Raw genomic sequence first — 23,392 nt, forward strand, 5'->3', positions numbered from 1 at the left:
GGATGGTACTTGGTGTAAAAAAAGTTCTCGAACCACTGACAGAACATTACGTAGATTACACAGTGGCATGCTTTCTTCATGTACTGTATACACTATTTAAACATATTGTATGTGATTAAAAAAATGACACAGTTGCTGATGCTCTTCAGTTGCTTGATTTTCACACGCAGTAACAGAACCCACATTCTTTCAAGACCTGATATCGGCCACAGCTCACCCCCAGTCAATCAGTTCTTGCAACACAATTCAAATTTATATAGTCAGCCTCCTAAAATAATTGCCTAAGTCATTTTTTTTTCAGAAAACACAAAAAAATGAACCCCATTCTGATTATATTTTATATATTATTAATTTCATTTCAAGGATATAATTGATTTGTTTATCTTAGGATGCAGCCGATTTCAGCTGAGGTGGCCAGCATCCTGCGGAGATGTTTAAGGCCCCAAAACAATTGGTTTTTCAAAATATGACATAAGCCTTATTTTAAAAGGGTGGTGATATGTCACTCTAGGATATATTATACAATTTACAAGAATGGTGGGAAGCGTGGCTACATTCCTCCAGTATGAAGTCAGTTTAGCAATTAATCAGCTGCTAGGGCAGACAGCCGCGTTTTCAGACTGACAGAAAATATTTTCATTTAGCTAATAAATAAATATTTTAAACGTTTTTAGCTTTTAAGGTATTTAAAAGAAGACTGCACTCAAGTTTTTAAAACATTTAATTTGCTGCTAGGTGCTGTTTGGATAAATTGTAGTCTGAAAAGTTGCTACATCTAGCAACAAAAGTGCGAAATATTTGTCAATGAATACCACAATGCCCCAAGTTGGTGAAAGTTCCAGTACTCCACTGGTGTTAGTTGATGTTGATTTCAAAATAAAATCAATTTTATTATTTAAGTTACCGGAGACGTTTATTTTGAAAGGTAGAACCGGGGCGGTTTCCTTTCTGTTAATGATATGAAAGACGCCATGCCCCATGTGACGTTGTCTGAACGCATCAAATTGAGACTGTCTGGATTTTGTTCATCGTAACTCGTTCTTCGGTTAGACTTGCTAAATTGCCACTTAATGGCGTTGGCATTTAAAAACGCTTGTATCGATGGATTCCAAGTGGCGCGCTAACCGCCCGGAATCACCGACACTGTACATTTAGTCGGTAAGTTACTTTTTTTTGGTTGCTGTTATTATTCGTATTACGATAACATGGCTATAATGGAACGTGAATGGTATGGTGTGGGCAGCAGCCCCAACGCGATCTTGACAATTGCTCATTGGGCATTCGAGGCCACCGAGAAGTTAGAATCCTGGCAGACAAGGTCAAACACACCATTGCTACACCATTAGCTAGCCAAGGCACGAGACGCTATGGCTGTGATTAATTTCAGCTCTTTTAGACACCTAGAAGAACATTAACTCGTGACGTTCTTAACACGGCTCTATTGCTATTTTAAAAAAATGAACGTTAGCGTTGTATTGATAAGTCTGGGCTACATCTGCAAAGGTTGAATCAGGCAACTGGACTTTTCCAATGTGTTGGAGACGGTTCACCTTTAAGGTTGCTTCAGATCACATTTTTTTAAGGTGTGGGGTTATTTTTGTCTCTGGTGGGTGTGACATCTGTGAGTCATTATGTTGTTGTTGTTGTTGTTGTCCGGCAGATGAACGACCATCCTGCAAACTAACCTGGTGGCAAAACAACTCGTTCTGATCTGATCGGATGAAAAAAAAAATGTGTCCATGTAAACGTAGCCCGTGTGGGAACCCTAAAAATCGTCCCATCATATTACATGATTGCCCCTGCGTTTGTTTATTATTTTTATGACTTGTTTTGTAAAAATGTGGCATACTTCTGCGGGTCTCACCACATGACACAAAGAGCCAATTCTGGACCGTGGGCTTTGAGTTTGACACCTGTGCATGAAGTGATGCCTCAAACAGCTTGCCCTGTTTAGGGAGGGCCTTCCCAGTTTGACAAAGGTGGTTTCTTTCACACCTCTTTCAGACTCCACATTTAAAAATTTAGACCCGAAGAAATTTGGATTGAAGGTGAAACATTTTCAACAAACAAAAGTCAAGTCAACCTTTGCGCATTACCACGTTGTCGTCAAGTCAGGTGTTATGGTCAGGGGCGTTTCCAGACCATCTGGGGGGCCCAGGAAGATGTGTTAGGAAATCGATCTTTGATTAAATAATTGACACAACCAAAGCCTGCTTAAGGGGCCCTTAAGGGGAATACCTACTTGGTGTCCTTGCAGTGTCTAGATATTGTACCTCTTGGGGTCCCCTAAGCAATTGCCTGGTTTGCCTGCTGTGGTGGGAGGCGGTTCCTTATCTCCTCCCTCTTCTTGGCCGAATAACACTAATTTCTCTCACATCAGGATGCATCACAGTCGCTTGGGTGCGGCTGACACGAGTGAAGCTTGACTGGTGAATTTAAAAAAAAAAAAGAAAAGAAAAAAAAAAAAAAGTCAAGCTCGCTCAGTGGATCTTTTGAGTGGCCCGGCGCAGCCATGAAGCTCGAGGCGAGGAGGAGCTGCGTGGCCTCGGTGCACGCAGCCAACAGGTGCGCTCCGGAGCCGGTCAACAACGGCGCGGGCGAGCCCGGCTGCCCTGATCCGAGCACAATGCTTAAAGCCAAAGTCACCAAGCAGAGCTCCAGGGAGAGCCTGCAGCGGAAGAACACGGAGTGCGAAGTGTATGACGACGGGACCAACACGTTTTTCTGGTGAGTGCTCTCTGCTCATGTCAACCATTTACAGCAGTGTTTCACAATCTTTTTTGAGCCAAGGCAGTTATTTTTCTACATTTCATAGCATATCACCAAAAGTACTGCATACACACTGAAGTAATGATGATCTCACTTTACTCAATAATGTACTTGGTGTGAAACGTTGGCCAAAGTTATCACCTTGACCTATGTGCGATGTAACAATATATATCGTAGGTACGGTATAAATTTTTTATATACGTTTACTTGTCTCTGTACATACATTAATCAATATCAAAAGGCAGAAAGATAATTTCCATTTGTAGTCCATCTATTATTATACATTATTTTCTTCCTTGCTTCTTTTCGTCTATTAAGCAATACTGTATGCTCGTGCCGGTTTGGATTCCTTTTTTTCATTGGCTTCATTTACAGCTCAGCACGCTGTGGCACCATGGCAACCATCTGTCTACTTGTAAACAGAATCAATCCGTGTTTATTCTTCTTCATCTCTCATCTAAATCTCTTATCTAACTTTCTCCTTTTACGTGGTGCCCCCTAATGGTCAAACCGAGACATTACAGGCAGGCCTGCAGACAAACCTGTGTTGCTGAAATTCAACGTCTGAAACACTTCCTTGATTAGCACGTTTACTGTGGAAGTGGTTAGCCCAACGTTGCCCTTCACTGCATTCATTGAAAAGTGCTTATACTGCCTGATGTTTTGAATGTGACCCCAATATAGGGCGCTCGTAAATCAAGGTGCCGCCGATTTGTGAAATAATGACTTTCTCAATTTGATAGAATAGGAATAAGACTTAATCCACACGTTTTTAGCCCATGCAGGGGGCGGCCATTTTGTCACTTCCGTTGACTGAAAATGACATCAGAGTTGCTCAGGGCTCAGGTAACAACCAATCACGGCTCACCTGTTTTCTGAAGCTGAGCCATGATTGTCTTTGACAACAGGCCGGAAGCTAATATTTGTGCTTTAGCATAAGCGCATTGGACAACTTTACTGTTTAAACTGGAGAAGTTGGTTGTGCTTGCACCTGCTGACACATTCGTGAATGCGCAGAGGCGGCCAGTCTTGAAAATTGACATTCTTTCTGGCTTGCGTTATGAAATAGCATTGTGTTTCGGTAGCGCTGCTTTTTCAGGGTGGGAAAATAAACTTGCTTAATCAAAACGTCACTTGTCCTGTAGTTAGCGTCTCATAGCATAGCAGCAAGACAGCCACAGTTGTGTAATGTTGAAACTGTTGAAACAAGAAACACAGCTTTGATTTCCCCTTCTGTCATAACGTTATAGATAGATGGATAGATATAATTACAGTTCATACAGTTATAAATATAATTCCTTATTGTTGTAAAGCACAACATATGTGCTGAATATCACTTCCTACCTGGAATACTTGTGAAAGATGATACTTTTTTTTTTTTTTTTTTTAAATGAAGAGTTTAAGGTGAAGTTCAAATTACTGACACCGAATGATAGATAATTTTTTTTTTTTTTCGTGATGTCCACAATGAAACATGTCATTCGTAAGGCGTCACATTCTACTTTTCCTTTCCGGCATGGCAAAAATCCAAATTTTCTTCTCAATGCTAGCAGATTGTTTTGCTTGATCAGGAGAGTGTCATGTGCTGTGTCAATGTCGTCTTTTCTTATCTTTAGAGTCGAAAGAGGAATCTCTTTGAAAGTCTGCATTTCCGACCTTTTCCAAAGAAATGAGCATTACCACGCCACTGTCAGTCTTTGCTAAAATATCATCAGTGGCCGTCTGAGGACATCTCATCTCAGGCTGTTTTGTGCATTTTGCGCACTTGCAACCCGGAATTGAATTGTGTTTATTAATTAATAAGCTTTTGGCCTCTCGCATAAAAGTGCAGGGATGAAATGGAAGCTCCTTTTAATGGTCTGAGTGTTGTTGTGTAGCGGGAAAGTAGTTTTCAAATAATGTCCATCAACCAGGGAAACAATCTCTGCTGCCTTGAAAGATGCTTTCAGAAGTGTGGCTAAAACACCAGCCGAACATAGTGCAAATTGTTTGTTTTGCTCATTTTGAGCATTGTGATTTACAGCGGAAGTCAACCCAAACCTATTTTTTATCAAGAATATGTTCCCAGCAGGCCAACTAGTAGAAACACGGCATTCGGATTAATTTTGAGTTTGTGGAATAAGTGTTAATCCATTCCTTTTTAGCCATCTCTGGGGGCAGCCATTTTGTCTTCTGTCGACTGCAAATGACATCACAACGACCAATCACGACTGAGCTGTTTTCTGAATCTGAGCCGTGATTGGTCGTTGTGATGTCATTTTCAGTCGCCAGAAGACAAAATGGCCGCCCTCAGAGATGGCTAAAAACGAGTCGATTAACACTTATTCCAAAAATGCATCGATCAGGATGCCCTTTTTCAACTAGTGGGCTTGCATAGAACATATTCCTGTCAAAAAAAAAAATGTTTGCGTTGACTTTCACTTTAAGGATTTTCTTCAAGCATTTAGGAGTTGAAAATTCTGTACCCTGCCGCCGTTCAACCAGTACCTGAGAATTTCTCGAGTCTCTCGGGTTGAATTCTGTTTTTCTCCAGTCTCTTGAAACGTCATCTAGACACAAGAATTCCGGCCAGGTCGTGTGATTAAAAGCCCGTAACCGATTTCATGAGTCAACATGTCCACCTCCGTGCATGTTATTTTGTATTCCTACCCGTGCTGTAACATTGTGCCTCTGTTTGGACAGGCGGGCCCACACCGTCACCGTCCTGTTCATCCTGACGTGCGCTCTGGTGTACGTCACGCTGCTCGAGGAGACGCCGCAAGACACGGCCTACAATACCAAGAGGTCAGCGGCTTCTTTTTCTTTCCTTATACTCTAGTTCCGATCTAGTTAACTTTAATATTACTCTCACGACTAGCGGGGATTGCCCTTAACAAGATTTGCCGCAGTCGGCGCCGACTGGCTGGCAGGTAAAGATGGTACAGCTTCTTCCTGGAAGCGGACACACACACACACACGGACCCACTAAGTTTTGATACGTAATCTTGCTTCCCAGTCAACTCGCACAATTCCTATCCCGTCACCGCGCACTTTAACGAGCGGCTGCTAATCTCGTGGATCATGTCCGGTGTCTTAAGCCTCCGCCTGGAAGGTCAAAGCGGTGCCTTTGTTTACTTCGCACGCTTAAGCGTGACACCTTGTACCAAAATAGCGTCAACAGTGCCGGAATTATATTGAAAGAAACAATAATAGGCTGGATCTACACTGCATGGTTTCCGATTTAGTTTTATTTCTTTTTTTCTTCATAATTCGGGTATGCATCATTGCAGGGTAAAAATCGCACAAAATTGGATATCTTCAGTGCTTTTTCCAAATGTGAATAATTTTTTTTTTTTTTTTTTAAAGTCCTCCAGGCAGCGTTATTCTGTTCAATACAACACAGGCATTGAAACGCGTTCAGAACGTTCAATGAGATTCTCTTGACCCATTCGAAATAAATGAGACATTTTATTTGTTCATTGGCCTCGTCGTTTAAACGTCGTTCTCTCATTGTCGTCTTCTCTAGGGGGATTGTGGCCAGCATCCTGGTGTTCCTTTGTTTTGGGGTCACGCAAGCAAAAGATGGACCCTTCACTCGGCCACATCCAGGTAAAAAAAAAAAACCACATTCATTGTCAAAGAGAGAAACCCATTTTCAAGATTTTTCACTATAGCAGACCCACGTGGGGACTGACCGATTGTATAGATTTGGGAAAAAAATTTGGACATGGGAGTTTTTGGCCCAACGCCAGCAATTCCAAGTTTAGTCATGTTTCACTTGCAGCACTGCGGTTTCTTCAAAAGGTGCCGATTGTGCCGCTGATTTTCTGTCCAGTTAAGCCTGTCGTGTTGATAAATCCTGGTTCAGCTGGTTAGCTAGCATGAAATCAAACACTGGACGTGACTGGTTAAACCAGACCGCTGGGAAAATCTCCGTAGTCCTCCAAGGGCCTTACTAAATTTCTCAGCACGTGCGAAGCTAGCAGTCGCTTGAACGTTCGCAATTACCATCCCATTTGTGCTTATTTGCATCGACTTGTTTGCATATGGCTTTTCCCATTGTTTGGCAGCATTAAGCTAGCGGACGTTTGTTATTATTATTTGGTTAGACATTTTGGTGTTTAAATATTCAGCATTTCATTCCCTTTTGTTTTCATGTTAGTTGTACAGTAAACGTCAAGTGGGAGTGACAAATAATAGCTCGAAGCAAGCACACCTTGCTAATTAGGAGAAGTGTGCGAGAGAGAGAGAACAGGCGCTAAGGAATACTTATTAAAGTGTTTTAGTAAGTGTAAGTCTGTTTTTGATACGATTCAACGTGTTTAAAGAGTGTGGGAAAGTTGAAACTGGCCTTTCACACATCACGCGTAAAGATGTACTCACTGAATTGTATATTAGAGGTTTACATGTTTTTTGTTGTTGTTTTTTTTGTAACCAATGGTGTTTCGGTTGAGAATTTGTCCTAAATTGTAACACTACCACTATTCTTCTTTTTCAATTATGTTGGTCCTATTTGGCCAGACAGAACCTTTTGTGTTAGCCTTGGTTGTTCTGAGTCCCGCTCTGCCCCATTATCGTATGGTGTTCCACAGGGTTCGATTTTGGAGCCCCTGCTGTTTTGCTGCGCCTACAGTTCATTTTCACATTCTTTTTATCGGTTTTCAAATCTTTAAATCCACCTCTACGCACCTACCCAGTACCTCAGATCAGCGTACCAGTCACTACTGGAGATTTACTCCATGTACAGCACTTTTATACGCTACTATGATTGTTTTTAAAGTGCTGTATAAAAATACAGTTGAGCTGAGTTTTGATGGCAGCTTGATGCCCACAAAACCTTACTTGTCCAGTTTATTTTTCAGACCTCATCAAAACCACCCTGTTGCTTGTATATTTAGTTCTTCTTTTTGCTCGAAAACCTGCTGACAGAATTTCTGAATCGGCCTTTCGCAACGTGCGTCTCTCGCTTTTCGACGGGTGTCAGCGCGTGCGCGCGACACTTGAATGTAGCCAAACGCGTTTCCTTTCTAACGGCAGCGTTCTTATCACCAATACCTCCTGCACCTCCAGCGGGAAAGGAAGGAAGGAAGGAAGGAAGGAAGGAAGGAAGATAAGTGGGTGCGCGCACGGCCAACAATCCTCATGTTCACGTTCCTTGCGTTACATTTCCCGCCGGTTTCTTTTTACAACTCAAAAGACGTTGTTTGTCACTGCGAGACAGTTTCAGTGGCGGTTCGCCTCTTGACTACCAAGTTGAAACTCTTTGGCATGCCTAACCAGGGAAAATACCCGGAGGGATTTCAGGAGGTGCAAACCTGTCCCTCCTGCTGGATCAGTGTGATTAACGCACTTTGTTTGCATTCGCCGCAACTTGTGTTTGAGGTCCCTTACAATAACTGGGTCAACGGTCCTGCCTTTGTAAAGACAAGCCGATGACAAGTGATGGAAAATGTATTGGCGCTTTGACTGACATCGTTGTAGTTTGCAGCTCCTAAATAAGGTCATGCGAATATCAGAAAGACACTTCTCAGTAGCGGCGCCGATTGTCGTTGTCTCTCTGCAGCTTATTGGCGCTTTTGGCTCTGTGTGACTGTCGTCTATGAGCTCTTCCTCATCTTCATCCTCTTCCAGGTGAGTGACTGCATGAAAAAATCATAAGCCGACCTCGACTTTTGTTTAAGTACGCAATATTTCTCCTTTGTTTTCACGTCCGTGCAAATCGGCGTGAGTGAGCACATCTCCTCTGCCATAATAATGCAGCCGCCTCACAGGTGTGGCATATCACACTGCTGGTTGGACAGGATTATTATTGCACAGGTGTGCCTTAGACTACCCTCAAATAAAACATGCCACACTGGTGAAGTGGATGGATTTGACCGGCAAAGTAGAAGTGCACACTGACAGATATTTAGACAGATTTGAGAACAGTGTTTGAGAAGAAGTAAGCCTTTTGAATAGATCTGGATGTTTGTTTTTTTTTTTTGTTTGTTTTTGGGTTTTTTTTTTGTTTTGTTTTTTTAGCGCAGCAACAAATATTGCATTCCTATTTTTGTTGATGGTGATGTAGTTTTGTACAATGTGTGTGGAATAATGTACTCTCTTAGCGCTTGCCATTTACCCGCATTTTAAAAAATCGTCCGACAGTGCGCGGCTCAGTTGGCTTACCGTTCATGTTTATGCCAGTCTCATTTCAGCTCAAATTCGGAATGTCATTTCTATCTAGACGGTGCATGACGGGCGACAGTTCATGAAGTACATCGACCCCAAACTGGGCGTGCCGCTTCCCGAGCGAGACTATGGCGGAAACTGCCTCATCTACGATCCAGGCAACAACACTGACCCTTTTCACAACGTCTGGGTACAATTCTGTTGTCTTTTTCTTTAATTGTTGATTCCATGTATTCTATTACGATACAGGTGTGCCCCCCGCCCCCCCCAAAAAAAAAAAATCATCATTTGAAATATGAATCTGAGTGAGTGTCTAAGGAGAGTGAAATTAAAGAAACAATATATTTATCATAATTTCACAACACAGATTTTTTGTTGTTTTTTTTGTTTTACGATAATCTGTTTTTATCATTTTTAGCCTGGAAAAAAAAAGTTCAACATAAAGTTAAAAAGAGGAAGTCAACCCAATATTTTTTTCAAGAATATGTTCTATGAAGGCCCCATAGTTGAAAAAGGGCATTCTGACAAATATTGCCTTTGTGGAATATGGGAAATCCACCCGTTTTTAGCTAGCTCAGCGGGCGGCCATTTTGTCACTTCAGTCGACTGAAAACGACATCACAACTGCTCAAGGCTCAGGTAAAGACCAATGACAGCTCACCTTTGGAAAAGTGGTGAGCTATGATTGGTCATTCCCTGAGCCCTGAGCAACTGTGATGTCATTTTCAGTCGACAAAAGTGACAAAATGGCCGCCCGCTGAGCTAGCTAAAAACGGGTGGATTTCCCATATTCCACAAAGGCAATATTTATCAGAATGCCTTGCTTCAACTATGGGGCCTACATAGAACATATTCTTGGAAAAAAAAAATGTCAAGAGACAACTAAAATGTCAATTTATTTGGCACACTCACTATAATTAAATAAACGTTTTGTTTTGTCCCCCTTCCCGACAGGACAAGATGGACGGCTTTGTTCCGGCTCACTTCCTGGGGTGGTATATCAAGGTAAGCGTATAACCTCACCTTGCCTTCCCCCCTCAGGACGACCCCCACCGGTGCCCGGTGCTCCGGCTGCACTTTCGCAACGTCGAGCGTCCCGCGGGTGGAACTCTGTTGACGTTTTCTTCCCGGCTTCCTTCCCGCAGACGCTGATGATTCGGGACTGGTGGATGTGCATGATCATTAGTGTCATGTTTGAGTTCCTGGAGTACAGCCTGGAGCACCAGCTGCCCAATTTTTCCGAATGCTGGTGGGACCACGTACGTGCGCTTTTTAAGTACATTTTTGCCTGTGGGCGTCTTTGATTAGATTGGATTGGATTGGATTTTGCATTCGGAGATGGAGGATATGTAACGTAGCTGCTGTGCCGTGTTTCAATGGCTTGCCAGTGGATCATGGATGTGTTGCTGTGTAATGGTTTGGGCATCTACTGTGGCATGAAGACGCTGGCCTGGTTGTCCATGAAGCCTTATCAGTGGCAGGGCCTGTGGCACATTCCCACTTACAAGTAAGAATTTGGAGCGCTGCCGTCCCCGGTTGTTTGAAATGAGTCCACTTTAGCAAGGTGCCGTTGTTTCTCAGGGGCAAGATAAAGCGAATCGCCTTCCAGTTCACGCCGTACAGCTGGGTGAAATTCGAGTGGAAGCCCGCGTCCAACCTCCGGCGCTGGCTCGCCGTGTTAGGCATCATATTCATGGTAAGGTACGGGCGAGCCATCCCCGTTGGTTTGCGAGTGAGCGTTTGGATGGACAAGTGTGGCGACGTCATTGATACATACTTGGTTCCGACCAAGCCATTTTGCGATGAATCGAAATTCAAGTGCAACTCCGATTATTACAATCCACGATTACGAAATTGGTATAATCGTAAAAAGTGATGGGCATTCATATCCAGCGCACTTTGTTTGTTTACACGAGGAAATCGTATTTGAATTTGGACATAAAACCCCCCCAAAAATAATTTTATAATCACTCATTTTATAAATTTAGTTTGGTCCCAAAAGGAACTTACATAATTAGCGCGCCGCAGAAATGTATTTGTCTTCATATTTTTTGACGTTGAAACATTTTCTTGTTTTAAAATGAATAGTCGTGATTTCAATCATTCGCAAAATAATCGTGATTCATATTTTTTTTCACAATCATCAGTTCCGGTTCTGTTTCACTGTGCAACTGCACTCGGACTTTTAACTTTAAGCTTTAAGCATTCACTTTGCCAACATAAACAGTCAATGGTTAACTACAACGACTATGCGGGTTACCGCAAATCATTTTATCAGCTTTAGTGGATCGGTGTTAGCAAACAAAAGGAAAAAGAAATGCCACTTTAAATTCCTTATGTCCGAAATAATCCAGGCATTCAATCTCCTTTCGATCATAAAAAAAAAAAAAAAAAAAAGAACAACATTGATTTAAGGTTTTATGAGAATGTTTTCTTAAGTTTGTGGCAAGCTAGTTGGGCCTGATAGTCAGGTTCAGTAGGTGGAAACGTGGTGACTAAACGTCTCCATGTTAATTGGCTCATTTGCACAATATAGCTTGACTATATGTCAAGATATTTCAATCAATCCTTCTCAAGCTTGGATTAAGTGTGCAGGAGGGCTGTCGCTACACAATATTGTTTAAAATTGATTATCCGTCGATTAATAAAGTAATCACATACTTTCTTGCATTCAAGTTTATCGCAAAATCAAATTTAAAAAAAGGACTCATTAAAGCAGCACTGGGCAGGAAATCAACCTTAATAGTTAAGTTTTTTCACAACTCTTTTGCTATTTGTGATTTACACTTACACAGTACGTATACCGTATTTTCCGGACTATAGGTCGCTCCGGAGTACAAGTCGCACCAGCCGTAAAATACATAGTAAAGAAGAAAAAAAACATAAAAGTCGGATGGATGGATTGATAGACAGTCAAATTGTCTTTTTATCATACTATTTTAATGACTTATTTAACAAAATATTAGATTTTAACCGTTTAAATTCTTCATGCATTTTAATATCTTTTAGGATTCATCTTTATGTTTCTTTATGTGGGTTAAAATAACATGCGAAATGATTTACAGGCAATAATGTGTTAATAATTTCATACATAAGTCGCTCCAGAGTATAAGTCGCACCCCCGCCAAACTATGAAGAAAAAAAAATTGTGACTTATAGTCCGGAAAATACGGTAATTATATTTTTGCATTAGATTAAATTGGCTTTTACTTTTTTCCATACATTTATTTCAGGTCACGGTTTGGTCCGTAACCTGTTAGAAAAAAAAATGTAAAAATGTTGATCATTGTTTTCCAAAGTAAAAGCCGATGTTTGCAAACGTCTTAGTGTTCCATTGAATATATGTTGAAAAAGATTTGCAAATCATTCAGTTTAGGGTTCGGGCTAGTTTGAAAAACATCTCTTTGAAGTGCTATTCTCCTCTCGTTGTTCAAGTTCCTGCTGGCCGAGTTGAACACCTTCTACCTGAAATTTGTGCTGTGGATGCCCCCGGAACATTACCTGGTGCTGCTGCGGCTGGTCTTTTTTGTCAACGTGGGGGGCGTGGCCATGAGGGAGATCTACGACTTCATGGACGACCCGTGCGTGCGAGCCGTATAGTAACCGTGGCGACATGTCGCGGCTGGTTGACTGTCTCTCCTGTCTTTTGGCCGTCAGGAAGTTCCACAAGAAGCTGGGCCAGCAGGCGTGGCTGGTGGCGGCCATCACCGTCACCGAGTTCCTCATCGTGCTCAAGTACGACCCCAACACCATCATGCTGCCCATTCCCTTCGTCATCACGCAGTGCTGGTTGCTGGGCCTCCTCGTCATCCTCATCTGGACGCTGTGGCGCTTCTTCATCCGGTAAGAAGTCCGCGTTGAGGAACGAGGAGGCGGAGGTTGCTCTTGGAAACGAGGTTGAGGTTGGAACCGTGTCGGGTTAGGAATTGAAAAGAAGGAAAAGCTGGACAATTCGGTTTTTAGTGTTTCTATGAACTAAATGCATTATTTAATGAGAAATGAATACAAGGGATGTGACGAGTCACTCAGGCTTTGATTCGGTTTCCGATTTCTATTCGATTATATTTTTCAAAATCTTTGACTCTTTTTTTATAACCAAAATATATTTTTATTTAAGTATCTGCATTTTTTTACTTGTTACAAACAGTAACTTTTTGTACCTTTACCAAAAAAATACTTGAAAATCATTTTGACAGTTTATCAGTGAACTAAAGATGAAAATAAATAAATGTACAACTGACAGACTATTACAATCGCAATGCCTTTTGTGATCAAGATTTCGATATCGATTCTATTATTTTTTACATCGATTCATATTTAAGGTGTTAAAATCCATTTTTGATGAATCGTTACATCCCTAATAAATGTTTTAGTGAGCCAATTGTATTGAAAAAAGGGGCTAAAATGATGCCAAAAAAAAGTTGAATTTGATCAAATAATTCAAGATATAATGTATTATTATTACAATTATTTTATCAAATGTAAAACTGTTGAAAATAAATCAAATTATTGAATACGAAAAGTTTTTAAAAATCAATGCATTTTAATTAGCCAATGCAACAAAAAAGTTTAGTTTGACAAAATAAGTTCATGCTCTTTTTGAATTATATTTTCTTATCTTAAGCAGCATTTAATGAAGTAACACAAATATGTCGTTGCTGTGCTATAAAAAAACACTTAAAACCATTTTTTCCCCTTTTTTTTTTTTTTACGTTGAGTTTCCAAGTTACACACATCCAATTAATGTTAACCTTTTTTTTTTTTTAATTACAAAATTGGAAATGTTTTTCACAGGACAGCGACGATACAGTATAGAAATTAGTTCAAAATCAACTAACAAATTATTCCGAGATAAAATTTTAGGAAAAATACCTAGAACGAAGCTAAAAGTTTAATTAAATAATTCATGCTTGTTATTGTAGTGTCAGTCAGTTATTTCATAAAAACGAAAACTAAAAATGTGAAATTGTTCAAATTTAGTTTTTAATCAATGTGAATGGGGAAAAATGGATTCAAACTTGACCATTTAATCAATAAACAAAATGCATGTAAAATTCTCAGTCAGTTAACCAATGACAAAACGACGTACTGTAAAAACGTAAACAAAGGAAAGATCACGATTTCCTACTTGACTGCCCGTTGACGTTTGTTTGCCTCCTGCCGTGCAGTGACATCACCCTCCGCTACAAGGAGACGCGGCGGCGCAAGCAGGAGGACCCCGGCGACCGAGAGCGCCCCCTCGGCAACGGCGCCCCGTCGGGCCGCAGCAAACTCAACGGCAGCTCTGACGCCCTGCGCCACAGGAAGTCCTGATTGGACGACCAAAGGGACGGAACGAAACGTCACGCAAAGACGGACGCGGCCGCCTACCGGAGGAGAAGCGCAGCGGCCATTTTGATTGTTGTTTTTTTTTTTTTTTGTTTTTGTTTTTTTCATACGTGGAACATTTTGTTATTTATACGCAACATTTTGGGACGTTGACTTGACAAAGATGATGATGGAGGAGGAAGAGACCAAACACAGTAGAGAGTCGGCAGTTCCCACAATGCATCACTCCGAATCAAGCGGCGCCGTTATCGCACAGTTCGGCGCGCCGCCATTCATCGGTGTCTGTTATGTAAAACAGTGTTTCCCAACATTTATTGAGCCAAGGCACATATTGTGTTCTCGGACCTGTTGTGAATTTTGCCGTTCAGCTCCTCGTTGCAGAGCAGCAAAAAAAAAAAAAAAAAGTAGTCAAACACTGAACAGTTGGACATGTGCTTTCAAAAGGTCAAGTTAAGTTCACCGCGAAAAGTGCTTAGTCGTTTTTGCTTCAGCCTGAAATTTCACCTAAGATCCAAATAACGCCAACTTTGTGTGAGTGGCTTATTTGAAGTAATGTGAAGTACACGTCTGTACTAATGTCATGAGTTGTTCCCAATGTAAAATGAGCCCGCTGAGAACTAGACTCCGGTTTTGCCCTTTTGAAGTTAAAGGCGAAGTCAACCCGAATATTTTGTTGACAATATGTTCTATGTGCCTTCACTAGTTGAAACGACTTACTCTGATTGCTATTGTGTTTGCGGAATATGAGTTAAGTAGTAAACTCCACCCATTTTTAGCCGTCTCAGGGGCGGCCATTTTGTCACTTGCTGTCAACTGAAAATGACTTCACGGTTGCTCAGGTAACGATCAGTCATGGCTCAGCTTCAGAAAACAGGTGAGCCGTGATTGGTTGTTACCTGAGCAACCGTGATGTCATTTTCAGTCGACAGAAAGGACAAAATGGCCGCCCCCTGAGATTCAGAAAAACAGGTGGATTCTCCGTGATATTAATCAGAATGCCGTGTTTAGACTAGTGGAGGCGCATAGAACGTATTGTAAATACATTTTTGGGGTTGACTTTTTCTTTAAGTGCAGTACTGACTGGAAAAAAAGCTTTTGTTCCACTTCTGTAATGTAGGGGGCAGTCTGTTACTGCTCTCAGTACCTTTTTTTTTTTTTTTCTAAAGCTTGGCTGCATCTGCATGTTTGTAATAATTAAATTGTATCATCTTTCATTAAATCTTCATACATTTGACAGGTGTTTGGACTTAAACCACTATTGCGCCATGATGGCCATTTAGTGGCAAAGTGACCGAAATGAAGTCAGCCCACTAGTTCTCGGTGCCTCATTTTACACCCCCCCCCCCCCCCCGAAAAAAAAAGAAGAACAAACTTGTGACATGAGTTAGCCTGCTGTAGTTGTTGTCAGTGGCTCATTTTTACATTTGGAGAATCTCATGCCACACCACCAAAGAAAAAAATAAATGAATGAATAACGCTACTGATGATCGCCGACGGAACCTTAATGTTGGGAATCACTGGTATAACGTGATCACTCCAGCGTGAACTCAAAAGTCCTTCAATCGCATTTCAGGGTCGTCATCCAAAGCTGTTGTCAGGCTGGACTCCAAAAATACAAAGTTAGTGGCGGACGGAAAAAAATAAAGGACTGTAAGTAACTGCTGAAACATTTAAGACTAGTTTGTATTGTATCTTTTAGGGGCGATGTAGATGTCGAATACTAGATTGTGCCGTGGTATGTATCAAAACACCACCGTGACAATCACACTCTGCTCAGCAGTTGTGGAAGCTTGCTTTAAACAACAACAGTAAAAAAAAAAAAAGGAACCTTTTTTTTTTTTTTAATTTGAAAAATGTCGAGGTTGTTGAACTTTTTCTCTATCAGGGCTTGTTTCAGTTTCTGAAAGGTCAAACTAAGCTAATGTATAATGACGAAACGGAGATGCTCACGACTACGTTCTGAGCGTCTGGGGGGCTTTTCTAAGCGTCGCGTTGAGGTTTTCTTGGTTGTTGGGTTAGCAAGCGTGTTGGGCAGGAATGTGGAATGTGCTTCACAAGTGCTCAACTTGATCACAAAGGTGTCCTGTTACTTGAATCAACAATTCACGTCTGCTCAGTTCAAAGACCAAAAAGCTTGTTGAGCTTTCATCGCTGAAGCCATATAACACATTTATTTGGACTTTTTCAAGCAACTATTTGCACCTTATTTAACTCTTTTTTATTTTTATTTTGTATTTACATTCCATATCTGTGAGTCTTATTCTGTTTTGTTTTTTTTCCAGCCACTATAGAACTTGCAACAACAACAACTCTTGTTTTTTTTTTTTTTTTTTTTGAAATTCTTTCTCTACGGTTATCATTTGGGATTTAAGTTAAGCCATAAAAAGTTCGGTATATAAAAAAAAATGTAAAAAGAGCCTGACTGTTAGTTTGACATGTCGGAAGCCATTTTCCGTTTTGCTTTGTCTCCATTTGTACCCTGGTCAAAGAGCGTAACTTAACCTGAGAGCTGCTGCTGTTATGTTGTCAATAAAAATGCACAGAACACCTCGAAGGTGGACAACTCTGGATTGATTTTTAAAAAATTATAAAATTTTGAAACCCTAAACGGGAGTTTTAAACATAACTTTGAATTCCTAACCCGAGTTTGAAACCCCAATTTGAAATCATAACCCTCAGATGAAACCCTATTTTGAAACACTAATCCTAGTTTAGAACCCTACTTTGAAACCCTAACCCTAATTTCAAATTTTAACCCTAGTTTTCAACTGTACTTTGAAGCCTGTTTGAAACCTTAACCCTAGTTTGAAACACTACTTTGAAAACGTAACCCTAGTTTGAATCCCTTAACCTCCTTATGAAACATTACTTTGAAAGCCTAACCCTAGGTTGAAACCTTAACCCTAACCTGAAAACCTACTTTGGAAACCCCAGGTTGAAACCCTAACCCTAGTTTAGTTGAAACACACTTTGAAACCATAATCCTAATTCGAAACCGTAACCCTAGCCTGAAAACCTACTTTGAAAACCCCAGGTTGAAACCCTAACCCTAGTTTAATTAAAACACACTTTGAAACCATGATCCTAATTCGAAACCCTAACCCTAGTTTGAAACCCTGGTTTAAAACAAGTGGTTTTAATAAACCCTAACTCTAATTTGAAAACCTAACCCTAAAGTTTGAAACTCCACTTTGAATCCGTAACCCCAGTTTGAAGCCCCACTTTGAAACCCTAACCCTAATTTGAAACCCTACTTTGAAGCCCTAACCCAAGTTTGAAACCCCTTTTTCAAACCCCAGCCGTCATCCTTCACACAATTCCAGGCTGTTTTCACATTTTTATTCATGAAGTTGTTGGAAAAGCATTCGAGCACGTGGAGGATAATGGAAACATATTATTTCTTGCTATGTGAAGCGTCTGCATAGTTTAAATTCCACTTTCACCATCCGAAAAACTTCACCCCGAAGTTCACGGAATCAAGTGCATGCATAAACGTTGAATATCAGAAATGTTGCGAAAAACAATAAACGGGTTCAAAAAGGCCGGTCTGGGGCCTTTGCTGTGTCGATAAAGCACTTTGGTGTCAGTTTGGGACAACTTTGGCGTCATCAGTTAGAAAAACAAGGCACAATGGAAATTTGGATTTTACAATGCTGAGCAAAACGACACTGCTTAACGCATCTATTGGACCGGCGGCCAAATGTAAGCTTTATGCTGCACAGCATTTGTAACATCACGATAAAATGATATTTCTGTAATCGTTAACACACCGGTTCACTCTCGGAACAAAACGATCTTTTTCATGTAAACATATTCATTTTCATGACAATGAAAAATAAATAGCAAAGCACGTTATCATTTGTTGATCACAGCGGCAAATTACCGTATTTTTCGGACCATAAGGCAAAATCTTGTCGGCTTTTCAGTTTGTTGTCTTGAATTCAAATTCTTTCCTATTACGTTCGTGTTGCCAACCGTATCTAATCGCTAGCACGTGTCTTTTGAGTTTTTGTCATTCCGAAACTAGGACTACTTTTGTCCTACTAGCTTAATGCTATAGTCGGATGAGCGTTTCTGGCAGCGAGTTTCCAATGTGGGACAATATCATTGCGGTGAACATCGAGTTCAATTCCTCCCTATTGACTTTAACATTCAAGTTGGCAATCTCACTCACATGTAATGTTTTCCTCAAAGCAAAACTAGAGCGATGCTTTTCGTGTCAAAGAATCATGAAAAATGTGGTCCTACTAGCCTTATGCTGTGTTCAGACCCGAACGCAAGCTGATCTTTTCTGGCGGCGTATTTCCAATGTTATAAACGATATTTCCTGTTCGATCTGAACCTAGCATAATAGCGCAAAAATCCATCAATTAACATACGGGACAATTGGAATAAACCAATTAACTCATTCACTGCCATTGACGAATTTACTTGTCTTTTCACAGTCCAGCCATTCAGTCCCAGAGATTTAGTTAGATTTTTTTTTCAAACGTTAGGGTAAAAGAGGGTCTTAAAATGTCTGGCAGTGAATGAGTTAAGATGCAATGCTTCACAAGAATAATGCACCCGGTGCACCTTATGTAGGATTTTTTTTTTCGTTCATTGATATTGCACTTAATACGGTGTGCCTCATGGTCGGTAAAATACAGTAATGTTCAAGTTCAAGGGCTTCATGATTTTGGATGGTGTCTTCTGGTCTAATACATTTACTGTAAAAAACTGTAAGAAAAACAAAACAAACAAAAAAAAAACAAGTGCAAACTTCAACAATCGCAGTCACCCATTTTCTACAGTGCTTGACCTCATTAGGGTCACAAAGTTGAAGGCTATCTCGGTTGACTTTGGGCAAGAAGAAGCGGGAACTCTCAAATGGTCACCCGAGATAGCTTCAACTCACCCGGGACGCTAATGAGGATAAGCGGCGTAGGAAAAAAAAAAAAAAAAAACACCCACCACATTGACGCAGCAGTTATATTTGGGGGTCAGTAACAAAATGGCTGCTGGTTGGTAAGAAGAGCTGCCGGCGTAACAAAATGGCTGCGAGCAGTTTCCCCGTCTTAAGCTCGGACCAGTTTGAAACCTTGTCCCGTGTCCAGTACGGCGGGAGGAAACCAGTTGAGTTTGGCCCTCTTGAGGCACCTGAGGCAGGCGCTGCAGGGCCACAGCAGGCTGAGGCCGCCGCACCACAACGCCAAGCGCACCACCGGGTAGGCGACGCGCGGGAAGTACGCCCTCCAGTGGTCGGTGAGGTCGCTGCCGGTGGGCAGGTGCAGCGTGTAGTCGCTCCAGCGGCGGGAGACGCCGTAGACGGCCGCCGGCGCCCCGCCGCGGCGCGACCACGGGACGCCGCCGTCCCCGTCGCAGTTGTACGCCACCCAGTGCGACAGGAAGTCGCCCCGTTGTTGCTCGGCGGGCCGCGGCGAGGTGGCGCCCTGCACGGCCACGTGGACGCCCTCCACCCGCCGCGCCGCCTTCACCGTGGCCGACGAGTGGTCGCAGTCCAGCACCAGGATGAGGCGGGAGCGGAAGGCGCCGTTCTTCTCCCGCCACCAGTCCAACAGCTGATCCAGACCGAGCGTGTCTCCACCTTCAAAGGGAAAAGTACATTGAAAATTCAATTGTTTTTTTTTCTTGAAACAAACCCCCAAAATATGTGTGTGTGTGTGTGTGTATATATATATATATATATTTTTTTTTTTTTTTTTTTTTTCAAACAAAAAAATATTTTTAAAAAACTCTATATACATATATATATATATATATTTTTTAACATTTTTAAGACAAAAACTATTTTTTCCAAACAAAAAAAAAAAAATTTTAAACAAAAACTATATTTATATATATTTTTTCAAACAAAGAAAAATATATACATTTTTGAAACAATTTTTTTTTTTAAACAAAAACTATATTTGTATATATATTTGTTTGTTTAAAAAATATATATATTTTTGAAACAAACAAAAAATATATATTTTTTTAAACTATATATACATATATATATTTTTTACATTTTTAAGACAGAAAAATATATTTTTTCTAAACCAAAAAATATTTTTTTTAAACAAAAAAATATATATTTTTGAAACAAACAAAAAAATATATATATTTTTTAAACTATATATATATATATATTTTTTTTTTTAAACAAAATAAAGTATTTGTACTGAGTTAAGGAAGTATATGTGTTGTAATATATATATATATATATATATATATATATATATATATATATATATATATATATATATTTTTTTTTTTTTAAACAAAAAAAAGTATTTGTACCGAGTAAGGAAGTATATGTGTTTATTTACTATGAGAACGCGTGAGCTTTTGCCACATCAAAGCAGGTGTGACTTCATGACAACGGCGACGGACCTGCCAGCGCCCACTCCCCAGTGCGGTGCGTGTGTCCGCTGTAGAAGAGCACGTAGGTGTCGTGGCGCGGCCCGTCGGCGGTGCGCAGCTCCATGAAGGACTTGAGCTTGGCCTGCAGCGCCTCCAGCGTGACCCCGCCGGTGGAGTAGTCGCAGCCGAACGTCTCGATGAGGTGCTGGGCCAAGAAACGCTGGATGTTGCTCAGCATGGCCGTGGAGCGCAGGTTGAGCTGCTGCACCTGGTCGGGGGGCAGCAGAACGGGCTGCCCGTCGGGACTGCAACACGCACGCGCAGACGGTATGAGGAATACAAACATACCACCAAACAGACCATTTCATCAACACCGTCAAGCTGCAGTAATGTTAGTCGGTCTTTGCAGAGGATAAAGAACATAGGCATGTGGGAATTGCTGTGTGCTCCGTCTAAATGTACATTGCTACCATATTAGCGTCATCCTGTGAAAAACACACATGTCCAATTTTGTCTTTTTTTTTTTTTTAATTTTCACGTCTGTATGGAAACCCCGTTCACATAAAAACAAAAAAAAAATTCAAGAAAATGGACTTAAGTGTTTTTCACAGGATAGCGACGATATGTGTTCATATATGTTGCTTTGAAAGGTTTGATAATTACTGCTATATTGACGCAAGTTTCATTAGCCCATGTATGGCGTTTCCATTTGATGTATTAGCATTAAGCTAGTAGATTTTCGCAAGGCAAATTCATGTTTTCTATAGTTAAATATTTGGCTCAACCCACAACACGTAATTCTCTTTTGTTTAGTTTTACAGTAAGCTTTTCGGCTCGGTGCGGTTTCCCGAAGCGCAACGAGTAATCGGCGACTAATCGATTAGCAAATGAATCCTAACGTATTTTTTGATAACCGTGGCCAACAAATTTTTATCAACATTTTTGTGCAAAAGTATTTGGGGTGTTTTCAAACGTTTGCCAGCGCAATACTCGCTATACGACCTAAAAAGGTACCTGCAGTAGTTGGTGGGGATGACCACGGCGTAGCCCACACATGTTCCTCCCAAACTGCTGCCCAGCTCGTGGAACAGGCCGTGGAAGACGGACTCTAAAGGAAGAACCAGCAGGAAGGTGCTCAAGAAGATGCCGCTGGACGCCTGCACGCGACAGACACACGGCTCAGCCAAACGAACTCGCTCCCAACGGGATCACGTTTGCGAACAAACGGTGCCGCCTACCTGCCAGGACAGAGCGGCGATGGCGACGGTGGACGCCAGAGTGAAGCGCAGCAGGCGTTCGGAGATGAGGCAAAAGTGTCTCATGCCCTTGGAGGCCATGATCTTATCCAGCCCGCTGGCCCCGCAAGTCTGGCTCAGGCAAACCCTCTGGCAGTCGCTGAGCTTGCTGTGAAAGCCCCACAGGCTGATGAAGAACACCAAGTGGCAAATGGCCCAAAACAGCGCGCAGGCCGCAAACGCCGGGATGGTCAGGTACCAGCGGTCCAGGTGACTCAGCACCTGCGCCGACAGAACGAGGAAGGTAACCTCCAGGAGGAGTAAAGGGAGCAGGGTGAGGCGGCGCCACAGGCCCCGCCGGCGCAGGAAGGGCTGCCAGCGCTCGGTCACGGACAGGCCGCTGAAGTAGACGTCGAGCAGCGGGTCGCACAACAGCAGGCCGAAGAAGCAGCCCACGGCGAACGGGTTGGTTTGGACCCGGAGGCTTTTGAAGAAGAGGTCGCCGCCGACGGCGGCTAAGCACGCCAGGTTGGTCAGCGCCAGCACCGCTTTCATCCTGAGGGCCACCACGACGGCGCAGAGGGCGCCGGCCAGCACCGCCACGCTCAGGGCTTTGTGGAGGAGCAGCACCGTGCTGGCGGCGGCGAAGCCCGTCAGCTGGAGCCGCTCGGCCGAGGTGAGGAAGGCGGGGCGGTGCCTGGTGTAGCCCAGCATCCTCTCCAGCAGCGCCCACAGAGTCCTCAGGGACACGCTGGACAGGAGCAGACCGTTGGCCACCTGCTCCTTGATGTTGCCTTCCAGCTTGGCGCTGTTGACGAAGCACAGAAGGCCCAGAAGGAAGCCGAACCAAAGATGCAGGAGGCTGAGGCTGAGCCGCTCCGTGCCCAAGTAGCAGTACAACACGCCGGCCAGAGGCAGGACCAGCAGAGCCAAGATGAAGATGGCCAGCAGCGTGGACTCGGCCGTCTCCTCCCAGCGGACGAAGAGGCCCAGGCACAGCGCCGCCAACAGGTTGAGGCCGGACATGTAGCCCAGGCAGCGGAGCGACGACCACAAGCTCCCCTCGCCGTGAACACCTTCAAGTCGGGTCATCGCCGCTTGGAGGCAGTGGCTGACGCAGTACCGTAGAAAACGCCCCATTCGAAGCCGCAACGGACTACAGACACGCTCAAAATAGACACGCCGGTGTTTTAAGACGACGTTTCGCTACATTTACGGACATTGGCGTCAGGAAATAGCCAAAGGTTAGCTACGTTGCTAACTTTGCCAAAGTGGCTAGCATAGCTCAAGTTAGCATCTTTCGCCGGTCAACGTTAGCGCGCATAACAACGATCGCGGCTAAATTACGAGAGTAGCATTTTTCATCCCGAATCGGATATCCGCCGAGTTATTGGTTTGGAAGAGGTGGAAAAAGAGTCGGACCTGCTTCCAGTTAGTGAAGGACATTTCAGTTCAGGAACTTTCGACGCGTCGAAAGTTTTCAAAACGCCATGATAGATTACTGAGCGTCGGCTACGGCAACTGCGAAGCACCGAAAAGGTCTCGACTCTCGAGAGCCGCGCGAGTTT

General features: G+C 42.4%; 2 protein-coding genes across 2 annotated transcripts; one reads left to right on the forward strand and one right to left on the reverse strand.

The window, feature by feature from the left end:
* The first annotated feature begins 963 nt into the window (after positions 1–963).
* Positions 964–16,807, forward strand: ptdss2 (phosphatidylserine synthase 2). Its single transcript, XM_086029391.1, has 13 exons — positions 964–1,158; positions 2,381–2,727; positions 5,452–5,553; positions 6,275–6,357; positions 8,312–8,379; positions 8,972–9,106; positions 9,871–9,921; positions 10,062–10,175; positions 10,305–10,423; positions 10,498–10,612; positions 12,352–12,497; positions 12,574–12,759; positions 14,085–16,807. Exons 2-13 carry the CDS (start codon positions 2,513–2,515, stop codon positions 14,227–14,229), a joined length of 1,479 nt encoding a protein of 492 aa, XP_085885517.1. The 5' UTR covers positions 964–1,158; positions 2,381–2,512; the 3' UTR covers positions 14,230–16,807.
* A 760-nt stretch (positions 16,808–17,567) lies between these two features.
* Positions 17,568–23,348, reverse strand: LOC147149176 (transmembrane protein 168-like). The gene is made up of 4 exons (XM_086029542.1): positions 21,828–23,348; positions 21,604–21,746; positions 20,620–20,894; positions 17,568–19,831 (listed from the first exon to the last, which is right to left on the reverse strand). Exons 1-4 carry the CDS (start codon positions 22,962–22,964, stop codon positions 19,302–19,304), a joined length of 2,085 nt encoding a protein of 694 aa, XP_085885668.1. The 5' UTR covers positions 22,965–23,348; the 3' UTR covers positions 17,568–19,301.
* Between the last annotated feature and the right edge of the window lie 44 nt (positions 23,349–23,392).

Source organism: Filicampus tigris, chromosome 4 (assembly GCF_054856515.1).
Source record: "Filicampus tigris isolate MCC_2025a chromosome 4, RoL_Ftig_1.0, whole genome shotgun sequence".
Classification (NCBI taxonomy): Eukaryota; Metazoa; Chordata; class Actinopteri; order Syngnathiformes; family Syngnathidae; genus Filicampus; species Filicampus tigris.

Bases quoted from the DNA above. Each gene is read 5' to 3' on its own strand.
- ptdss2 (XM_086029391.1), top strand. From the start codon at position 2,513: ATGAAGCTCGAGGCGAGGAGGAGCTGCGTGGCCTCGGTGCACGCAGCC. The intron at 5,554-6,274 runs GTCAGCGGCTTC...CGTCTTCTCTAG, and splicing joins ACGGCCTACAATACCAAGAG to GGGGATTGTGGCCAGCATCC. The intron at 12,760-14,084 runs GTAAGAAGTCCG...CCTGCCGTGCAG, and splicing joins CTGTGGCGCTTCTTCATCCG to TGACATCACCCTCCGCTACA.
- LOC147149176 (XM_086029542.1), bottom strand. From the start codon at position 22,964: ATGGGGCGTTTTCTACGGTACTGCGTCAGCCACTGCCTCCAAGCGGCG. The intron at 21,747-21,827 runs GTAGGCGGCACC...TGTCGCGTGCAG, and splicing joins TCGCCGCTCTGTCCTGGCAG to GCGTCCAGCGGCATCTTCTT. The intron at 19,832-20,619 runs GTCCGTCGCCGT...TTCCCTTTGAAG, and splicing joins TGGGGAGTGGGCGCTGGCAG to GTGGAGACACGCTCGGTCTG.